The sequence below is a fragment of the Lepidochelys kempii genome, chromosome 6, assembly GCF_965140285.1.
Source record: "Lepidochelys kempii isolate rLepKem1 chromosome 6, rLepKem1.hap1, whole genome shotgun sequence".
NCBI classification, from domain to species: Eukaryota; Metazoa; Chordata; order Testudines; family Cheloniidae; genus Lepidochelys; species Lepidochelys kempii.
Window position 1 is genome coordinate 106,288,826 of NC_136385.1, and position 11,109 is coordinate 106,299,934.

At 48.1% G+C, this 11,109-nt stretch overlaps 1 protein-coding gene across 2 annotated transcripts in view; it reads right to left on the reverse strand.

Annotated features, from left to right (window-relative positions):
• Positions 1 to 2,128, reverse strand: part of CLMN (calmin) — a 100,943-nt gene extending 98,815 nt beyond the window's left edge. For both annotated transcript variants that reach the window (XM_073349564.2, XM_073349562.2), the window contains exon 1: positions 1,400 to 2,128. In XM_073349564.2, the coding sequence (XP_073205665.1) occupies positions 1,400 to 1,481 (82 nt within the window). In that variant the 5' untranslated portion in view covers positions 1,482 to 2,128. The remainder of the gene's footprint in view (positions 1 to 1,399) is intronic.
• Between the last annotated feature and the right edge of the window lie 8,981 nt (positions 2,129 to 11,109).

The window sequence follows — 11,109 nt, forward strand, 5'->3', positions numbered from 1 at the left end:
ACCATGAGTAATTGGAGAGGGGCAAACATAACTTTGGAGAAAACATTTTATCGGGGCTGTACTATTTAATGGTAATAGTTATATCTTGGTGTAGCAAGTATGTCCTACAGAAAGATAGCAAAAGTACCTGATAGTGTATCAGCTCTGCTTATGCTCATTCAACAGTAGCTCACAAGGGGATATGTCGCCTATTTTAATCAGATGGTGGGCTAAATTCTGTACCGTTACACTAGTGTAAATCTGAAGTGACAGTACTGACTTCAGCTGAGTTACTCCAAATTTTACACAGGGGCAACCGAGCAGAATTTGCCCCAAAGTGGGTAAAGCACTTTGAATACACTCCAACTGAAGTCAAAGGCAAAGCTCACACATACCCCAACAATGCAGAATCAGATTTTGTGTTATGATCTCTGGCCTCCCAAAACACAGTGTTGGCTCACAGTTTATTAATAATTATCTAAATGAATGACTTTACATTAAGGTTAGGGCTATCTTTATCCAGAATTAAAACAAAAGAGCCCCAGAATTCTGTCAGGGTGATTCCCTATGTTATCTTTCTGCAGCTCAGAATGTGGGCCTCTCCTTTTGGGTCTTCACGCCCTGTTTGAAACCTTGGCAGGCTGAGACTTCTAGCCCTCCTCAAAGGAAGAGGACATTAGCCAGCTGTTACTCCTTCAGGAATGTGACTGGGCAGCGAAGGAGGCATGGCCTGAAAGTAATCACCTACTGTAACACCTCAGCAACTTTCCCAGCCCCCTTCCTACCTCTTACACACACACTGCCCTCCCTTTCACACTTGGTTCCTTCCTCTAGTGAAAAGCCTGATCGTTTCTTGCTGTGGGTTTTCTCCAGGCTGTCTTTCGTTTAAGGAGACCCCTGAATCACAGCACCAGGCTGAGTGCCCACTGCATCCTGCTGCACAGACTTCTCCACCGCCCGCCTTGAGACCTCACCCCTGCCAGGAGTGCCATAACACTGCCCCCATTGGTACCGCGCCATTGAGCTAACCTGTCTGAACGTGAAAGTCCAGCACGAACACATCGTTGCCCTCCCCTTCCCCCCTCCAATACAGAGGCTCCTCTGCAGGTCCCAAGCAAAACAGGAAAGAGAAGAAAATACAAACCTGACCCCCCCCGCCCCCGCCCCGCAAGCAATCACCCCTCCCCTCCCTGCCCAGCCTGCGAGGGAGCCCAGTGCGCGCCCCGATCCCACGCCCAAATGCCACACACACGTTTGTCTCCCAAGCCAGATCAAAGGAAGCGGTGAGGGCAGCGCACAGCCGGGACGGAGCAGGCAGGAGGGAGGGGGGACGGAACCGGGGTTTTCAAAGCCCCCAGTCGAATCCAGCAGGGAGCACAAGACTCGGGGGAGAGGGGGGGCGCAATATAGGGATATTTACCTTGGAGGTTTTGCACTCGGATGTCGCTAATCTGCCCGATCAGCTCCTCCCGCTGAAACCAGTCCCACTCGTGCCCTGCCATGGAGGAGCAGGCGGGGTGGGGGCGGACACGGCGCTGCTTGGAAAACGGGGATCCCCCCCCCTCCCAGGCACACGCACCGCAACCGGGGTCTGGAGCCGGGAGAGAGGAGCGAGCCGGAGGAGAGGCTGGGGGCGGGGGAGCAGCCGCCGGCTAGGGGGGCAGGGAGACAGGCAAGGGGATCAACAAGGCGCTGCGCGCACACGGCAGCGGGGGACCAGCCGAGCCCCCAGCGCACGGGGGAGGGGTCCGCGGAGCCCAGCAGAGCCCCCCCGCGCGGGACAGGGCGCAGGGAAAGGGGAGCCCGGCGCAAGCCCACAGCGAGGGGGGAAGCAGGCGACGGGGGTGGCAGGGAGCCCAGCCGAGGCGCCCTCTCCGCCAGGGGCCGGCGGGCGGCTCTGAGCAGCCCGGGGGCCGGATCAAGTTTTTATGGCTGGCGCTGAAGTCGGAGGTCTCTAAGTTGCATATTGTGATGCCGCCTTGTGTCGCTGAGCTGACGCAGCCGCAGGTTGGGCAGCGGCGGCGGTGGGAAGCAGACACCCGCCCGGAGAGAGGCACCTGGTTAGGATCTGCTGGAAAGCAAAGCAGGCGCGGGAGCCGGATTTCACAGAAACACCTTCCAGCCCCCCACCCCCACGGGGCTCCCCCCGCCTCGCCGGGCGGCCAGCCCCTACTTGGTAATGGGCACTGGGACTGAAAAAGGAAGTGAAAGCCCGGGCTCGAGGAGCTGATATGAACACACACCCCTGCAAACACACCCACGATAAATAAACCCCCGCGGGGCATCGCCGACCCGTGGCGGAAAACCCGCACCGACGGGAAGGATCGGGGAGGAGCGAACGCAGGTAACCCTCCAGCCTGCAGATACTGCGCTTCCAGGGCTGCATCGGACACAGCAGTTACCCAACTGGTCTGGGCCAAAAGGGCTTCTGCGGACATCTTTGGGAATAGCCATCAGGAAAATCCCTTTGCACTGGTCACATGCTGTCTCCTCTCTCCTAAAAAACTCTCTTGATCTGTGCCATTTACTGTAAGAACAACGCCGAGTCTCCACTACATCCCCCCTCCCCCCCCCCCCACACACTCAGACACTCCACCCTCAGATACACAGAAATCAGATGGAAAAGACCTTGGACGATCATTAGTGGTCCCGCTCCCCCGCTAGACACTGGACAGTTTACAAAAGTCAGTTTTCTTGCACTGGCAGCGGGGACCTGGATAAAACGTAAAAGGTCTTTTCTTTTTCTGATAGTGGGGAGGATAATCCTCTAAAGTAAATTGCACAAATCAAGAGAGATCTGCACCAGAAAAGGAAGAGAGAGGGAGTGACAGGCAAAAGAATTCCCCCACCCATCAGTATTAAATAAATAATCACCACTAGTAATTAAAATAAATAATTGTTATTACAATTTATGTTTTGTGTTCTGTCATCTAATCTGGTGAGCTTTATTTGTGGTCTGGTGTGACATGTATGGCCTTTTCCGTGTCATGCCATGTGGCCCCATATTTGAATCATTATTGGACAAGGAGACATTAGGATTATTGAAGTGTTTAATTACTACATTGATGGCTGTGGCATAAAAACCTAAATAGATAGTAAAAGCATGTACATTTTCTTTATATACAGTTATTTAATCCGTACATTGCATTGTTTTTATTATTATGCTTTCCTTGCAAATCCACAAGATTAAATCATAAAAAAAAGAAGAAGAAATTACTAATATAACCAAGTACTGTATGATTAGTTGGACTAATAAATGAATTGGAATCTGCAAATTTTAATATCAGGGCATTGGAACTTGCATATAACTGAACTAAGGTCTGCAGGTTGTATCATTTAATACTTTAAAGTGCTTGTGAGAGGCCGGATAGAAACTGATGCCATGCTCTCAAGCTGTTTCACCCAGTTCTGGAATGGACTCAGACTGTTCCCAGAACTGGTCTAACAACTTTTCTGCTCCTGAGTCAGAATCAGATGGGGAAAGAGGGGAAGCTAGATTATGAGCACAGCAACCAGTAAGCAAGCTATTTATCACAAGAATAAGCAGTACCAAGAAATTGCTCCACACTTGGGCCTAGAATCAGCTCTGACTACTAGCATAATTATTATTTAGATTAGAGTAGGTGAAGACACTGAAGAGTTTACAAATAAAAAGGATGAAGAACAGAAGTAGTGTAATAGGGAAAAGGATACATACCTTATGTTAGTTCCATTTTTAATTAATTAAACATCTGACTCATTTCTTGTAGGCATCCAGGAAGAAGGGGCTCTTCGGGAAGGATCATGATAGTGGCCTGGCATAACAGCTCTGGCAAAATACACAGTGTTTAGGGATGCAACTGCAAAGAGAGCAGAGATGGTTGTGAGAGCAGTAGATTGTACGGGGCATCAAGGCTGACATAAGTGACTTTGTGGAGAGGGTAGAGCGTGACATATAGGAGACATGGTCAGATAAATTGGGAGCGGCAGAGCTAAGTGGGGTCTTCAAGGATAAGATATTTACTACTGATATGGCAGCTCAGGGGAGCAGGATTCAGAACAACATGGTCACTAAAGACCCTGATATTTAGCACCAGAAAGTATGTTCTATTTACATGGGAGAAAAAAAAAAAGTATTGCCAACCCCAAGTATTGAAAAATCGTGAGTCAGGTCCCAAAAAATTGTGAGAGGGGCTTAAAAATAATGAGTTTTTTAAAATAAAATAATAATAATAATAAATGTTGGCTTGTTATTTGCCTTTTGCTCTTCATCCTTTAAGGGTCATATTTTCACATTTTCCCCCACAACCATGAGAGCTAGAAACTTATGTAATCACTGCTTGCTCAACGTGGCATTCTGTCCCCCTCTAGTGGTGGCTAGGCTCTCTAGAGCAGTGTTTCTCAAACTTTTATATTGGTGACCCCTTTCACACATTGCAACCCCCCTTACAAATGAAAAACACATTTTTTTATATTTAGCACTATTATAAATGCTGGAGGTGAAGCAGGGTTTGGGGTGGAGGCTGACAGCTCGCGAACCCCCCATGTAATGACCTTGCGGCCCTGCGGGGTCACCACCCCCAGTTTAAGAACCTCTGCTCTAGAGATTGATGAGCCTGCTATAGCTTTGGCCAAGAAACACCCATTTTTTAGCTCATGCATCTTTCAGCGCATGCAGTAGAGGCTTGTGCATTAAACTCCAGAGATCCCAGGTTTGATCCCCACCTTTGACTCCCCTGCGTGGGTCGGTGTCACACTTATTTTTTTAAAAATATAAAAGCAGAGAGTCTTCCATAATCACCACTCCAAATATTGGAGACTCACGCTCAAAATCACTGAGAACTTGAGGAAGAGAAAGTCTATGAATGTGCTACGTGCTTACTAAACAAGTAAATGATAACATGGAATGAGGACTGGAATATTTCTTTTGGGCAAATAACTGATGAAGTTTTTGATTAATAAGCTTGATTGCTTATTTGATTTTTAAAGCACCAGTTTACTGGTGCTTAATTAAATCCCTTGGCTTTTGCTGATTGCCCAGGGCAACACTGTAAACACCCAGGGAAGAATCTGAAGTATAATGTCAGGTTTATTTTAAAAAAAGATGGCACATTGGAAGGTGGGGAGTCTATCAGTTTGTACCGCACCTTGCACAGTGGGGTACTGATCCATGACTGGGGCTCCTAGAACTATGATCAATAATATTAACAACAACAACAACGTGTTCTTGGTGAACTGATGTTACTGAACATCATTTCAATTTATTCTGCAGTCTGTTTATGCATAATTCAGATATCTGTAAAGTTAATTGATTAATATTGGTTACCTATGGATGAGTTGATGGATTATATTCTGCGTTAAAGATAATTGTCGATATTTAAAGGTGGCCTGACAAGGAAAAAGAAGCAGAGAACTTGCAGCCCAGAGTATCGAGGGTGGGGGGGTAAGTCTAAGGTGGTTTAAACCCCCTTTGTGCCTTCCCAGTTCTAGGCTGCTCTATGGCTTCTGCTGTAATATAGTCATCCCTGGGGTAGCGGTGTCTAAGGGCTTGTTTACTTGGAAAGTTATATCAATATAATGATATCGGTATAGTTAAACCACTGTATTTATATTTGTACAACTTTCCTTGTTGACACGCAGACTGTATCCCTGATAGCTAGGTTGGGGGTGGCTTGTCTGCAGACTGCTGATGGAGCTTTTAGTGGCTTCTGCATGTTCTATGAGTTCCTGTTGTATGTGATATGGATGGGTGACCAGGTCCACTGATGCAGGAACCTAGAAGCTTGTGGGCAGCAGTGGGTGGAAGCCATAATTGGGCAGAATGGGCTCTGCCAAATGGAGGCATGGATCACATTGTCGTAAGTGAATTTGGCAGATGGGAGCAGGGAGACCGAGTCATCCTGGTGGCAATTCAGGAAGCATGGGATGTACTGTTTGAGAATCCACCTGCTTATTGGTCTGAGGATGATATGGAGAGAAGGTGAGGCGTTCTACCTCCAAGAGTTTGAAGAGCTCTTGCCAGAAAGGGGAGATAAACATTAGGCCTCAATCCAACAATATGCTGGTCAGTAGTCTGTGGAGCTGCAAGATGTGTTCAAGAAACAGGCAGTTTCCAGGGCAGTGGGAACTGTGCAAGAGGGGATAAAGTGTGCCATCTTGATCAGAAATTGATGGCGACCAAAACAACTGTACATCCATGGGAGTGGGGTAGTTTTACTATGAAATCCAGTGTTATAGTAGACCAGGGGTGAGACGGGGTGCATAGGAGCTGAAGGTTACCTGGTTTTAGTTTGGTCCAAATTGACATTATTCGAGAACTGTGAGTCTGGGATGGCCATCTGGAACATAAATGCACTCTTGCAGTGGAAAATTCCATCCCGTACTTGAAACTCCGAAGTGGACTGCATCACCCAAGGTCTGGCAGGTTTTAGTGGTGAGGGTTGCAAGGCAACAGGAATTGAATGAGTTAAGTCCATATTCACTGTTCAAGTTGGATGGCTTAAAGATGGTTGAACATGGTGTCATGCAGGACTCAGCAAGTTTATCCTTGTGTGACAGGCCATCCACCATGCTATTCCTTGTACCTGGGCAGTATGTCACAATGAAATCACATCAGGCAAAGAAAAGGGACCAACAGGTCTGGCATTGGTTTAGGTTTTGGGCCATATGAAGGTAATCCAGGTTTTTATGGTACATAAGGACCTGGACTGGAAATTGGGCTCCTTCACAAAAATGAAGCCATTCCTCAAAAGTTGCCTTAATTGAAAGCAGCTGCTTGTCCCAGATGTCATAGTTCTCCTTGGCTAGGCTTACTTTTCTGGATTAGAAAGCAGAAGGGAGGAATTGGCTACTGGGTCTCACTTGGTGGGATAACACTGCTCCTATGTTGAAGTTCAGTGCATTGGCCTTCATGATGAAAGGCTTGGTAGGGTCAGGATGGAGAAGGGTGGGAGCAGTAGTAAAGACCTTCTTCAGCTGGTCAAAGGTGGACTGGGCCTCAAAGGATCCGACGAACCAGCTCCCCTTCCAGGGGAGTGCTGTCATGGGAGCTACCAGCAATGACCAGGGCATTTGGGGGTCATGCCTAGTGTTTGGAGCAGGAGTCAGGCCTAATGGGCAGAGCAGAGGATCAAAACCAAAGACAACATCAGGTACCAAGCTGAAGCTCAGAGCCACGATGAAGTCAGGTGCCAAGCAAGGGGTCAGAGATGGAGACAACATCAGGTACCAAATCAAAGTTCAGTGATAGAGACAGCATCAGGGGTAAAGTGGAGGAGCAGGGGCCTGGGAGGACAGGAACCAGGAGTAGTCAGAGAAGCAGGATCCAGGAGCAAGCAGGAATGCAGGTTCAAGAGTCAGGTAAGCAGGAGGGGTCCATAGCAGCCAGCCAAGGATTCCTCTAGTTGCTCAGACAATTTCCTGTTGTTACTTCATGATTTATACAGTACTCCTTAGCCCGAGGGCCTGGATGTTTCTTCCCAATCACGAACTTGGGGCAGCGGGGGGAGGGGGGGCTTTTTGCGCTAGCCCTCCCTGGACCCTTCCCTGATTATTCAGGTGAGCTACTGGGTGGCAGGCAGTCATGGCCTGTGTGCTGCCTGGAGACCTGTGGGTCTGGGTTTGAGGTCTGTGATCCCTCACACTACCAGGTGCGGAAACCCCTGGATGAAATGCCAATAAAAGTTGGCAAAACCAAGCAAGCACTGCATCTCACACATGTCACTTGGAGCAAATCACTCAGAGATGGCAGACACTTTGCATGGATCTATAGTTTACACATCAGGAGATATTACCTACCCAAGGAATTCAATCATGTTATCATCAAATTCACATTTCTCTAATTTACAATAGAGGTGGTTTTGGCAAAGCCTCTCCAGAATGCAGCATGCATGTTGGTCATGAAGGACCTGGCTCTCAGAAAAGATACAGATGTCATCTAGATAGATCACTACAAATTGGTCTGATGCATCCCTAAATGCATTGTGGATAAAGTGCTGAAAGGTTGTTGGAGTGTTACACAGACCAAAAGGCATCACCAGGTATTAAAAGTGCCCACAGAGGCTGGGAATGCCATCTTCCATTCATCCCCTACTGGGGTATGGAGCAGGTTGTAGGTCCCACAGAAGTCCAGCTTGGTGAAAATCCTTGCAGAATGAAGTCTCGTGAAAAGTTCATTAGTGAGTGGCAAAGAGTATTGGTTCCAAATAGTAACCTTATTCAGAGCCTGATAATCCACTCAAGAGCACAGAGAAGAAAGTTAGGGCATCTGAAGGGGGTGGGGATGTACAGATGAATGCTTCAGAGTTCAGTCTCAGAGTGCCTCCAACTTGGGCTCCAACAGGGAGTAAATACAGCCAAATAGAATCTTGGGCCCTGGCTGGAGGTCTATGGGGCAATCGTAGCGACAGGGATTAGGGGGGAAAAGTCCATCATCCCCGTGTAAAAAATGTCTGCAAGGTCCTGGTATTTCCCGGTACTGTTTGGGTAGCCAATATGTTTTCATAGAGTATTTCCATTGTTTGAGTGCCCCAAAGGGGCCGTGCATCCTCAGGGTCAAACTGTGAATAGCTTCCAATTTGAACCTGGGTTCAGGGAGGCAGGACTGTTGGCAGAATGATCAGCAGAACCAAACCTCACTAGCCTTACAGAGGATATATGGGTCAGGAGGGGTAAGACAGGTGATCCCGAGGAGGATGACCAGAGAATGTAGGGATGCACCAGACCAAACTGCAGGGTTTCATGCTGTCTCATTCATGACAGGACCCAAGAAGAGGAGTGACCTATCAATGGATTTGCCCAGGTTAGGGACCTCTGACATGGCAGAACATCACAGACAAAGTGGGAGTAGAAGGTGTGTTGGATGTTGATGGGCCACTGCTAGGGTACAAGTGGACAGATATCGAGACCATATGTAGTCTCGAGGGGAAGATAACCAGCCCAGCCTGGACCCATCTATTAGGGCTGGGAGCTGGTGTTTCCTGACCGACATGTAGACCTGGCTTTTGCCAGACAGAAGGCCCCCCACACAGTAAAGACAGAGGCCTGATGCTCAGTGCTGAGCCTTCTTCTCAGTGTTGGAGAGATGAGGCCAGGCTGTGTCGACCTGCATGGGTTCAGGCTATGGAGATGGGGGGTACTGGCAGTCAGCTGGCCAGGGAGCAGGTGTAGAATGGGTGTTTCTCTTTCTTTCCAGTGTTATGATAGCCAGTCATTGATCTTAATACATAGTTCGATAAAGACATCCAGGCTGCTGGGGTTTTTACCTGCGCCAGCTTGTCTTGGTGTCATTATGCAAGCCAAGCCGGAAATGGTAGTGCTGAGTGGCCTTGTTCCATCTGGTAGCTGACACAAAGTGCCAAAAGAACACAGAATAGCTGGTCACCAGCTGAGCATCCCGTTGCAGGGTCAGGATTATGGCCTTGGCTGTTTGCATATGGTTTGAGTCATCAAAAACTACTGACATAGCCTGGATGAACTCAAAATGGCCCAGGAGAGAACTAGACTTCTCAAGCAAAGGAGATGCACCTGGCAATGTTTCTCCAGACATTAGACTACAGATAAGTGCCATCCTGGTACGGTCGGTGGGGAACGTCTGTGGAAGCAGCAGGAACAGGAGCTGGCATTGGTTTATAAGCCCACAGAAATGTCTGCAGTTGCCATCAAATTTGTCAGGTGTCATGAGCTTTGGTTCATAATGGGTGTGTACTGCTGGTGGTATGGCGTTTACATGCAAGGCTGCAGCCTGTGCCTACAGGGACTAATATGAGTCTGTAGTCTCTGAAGAACCTCCACTAGCTCTGTCATGGGGACATTGGCCTTCATGGAGTCCATCCCAGCAGCACAGCCTGCTTCTATCTTTTTGGGCTGCTCAAACTGTCATGAACTAGGATGTGGGTGATCAGACCTAAGGGTTGGAGGACAGGCAATCATACCTAGTAGGGTCAGAGCTGGAGTTAGAGGACAGGAACAGTGCTGAAGGTCAGAGCCAGAGTCAGGGACCAGAGCTAAGGGTCACAGCTGGAGTCAGGAACCAGGAGTCAGAGCAAAGGGTCAGACCCGGAGTCAGAAACCAGGAATCAGAGCAAAGAGTCAGTCCCGGAGTCAGGAACCAAGAAGAGAGCAGGGCTGAAGCAAGCCTAGGAGCGGACAAGGCACAGAGAAATCACTGCTGTGGGCATGTGTGTTGAGCAGCAAGAGATCAGTTGTTGTTGTTAGGCTTTAGAACACACTTGCTGATTTCCTTGGCCAATTCAGGAGGAGTGGTCAATCAGATGGCCCTGCTGTGGTTCAGCTGTGCTCATAGACTGTCTGGAGACAGGGCAGAAACAGGAATCCTCATTCCTGACTGTGAAATAAAAATGTTTTAAGACTTTCTTTCAAAGTGGAGAGAGATGGCTGCTATATCCCTACAGCCAAAGCCCAACAAGCAATGATGACATCCTTGAAAGGGGACTGCTGTGTAAGCACAGATACCCATCAGTTCTTGAATACAGTGAGGGCCTCTCCTGATCTGTGCATTAGTTTGGAAGATAATGGAGTTACACCCAGGAGGACATTTTGTGCCACATCTCCACATGGTACTGCAGCAAGGCACAACCCTTTGTGCAACCTAGTCTCCTCCGCATTCCACTCCACCCTGTCCCACCATCCTTCTCCCGCGATCAGAAATTCAACATTCGGGCAATGTGGATGAACCACACTGTGGTTAACATTCATGAAAATTGTTAGTTTGTTAACAATCGGATAGCATTTGTGGAGCTTGCCGTGGGTCTCTGCTTGCCATGGGCATGTGGCAGTTTCTTCACAGGACTGCTAGAGAAGTGTCAGGAGTTGCTGTTGCTGCCACCCTGGATATATTAAACTCTGCCTGTCTTCTCAGATTGCTGCAATTGAGCAGCAAATGCTAAACTCCCATGTGGGCAGCCACAGCTGCAGGACCGAGTATTTTCTGATGGAAATATGAATTCCATAACTGGAGAACAGGACCTATTGAACAGGCTTGTAGGGGGGCAAGGTGGTATTTCTGCAGATATTATGCATAAATGTGACGGGTGTGACAAACTTGGAGTTTAGAATAAGGGCTGTGTTTTTTACAGCTATTACTCATTCTAGTCTTAGGTGTGATTTACATTAAGGTGTGTGTTATTTAAA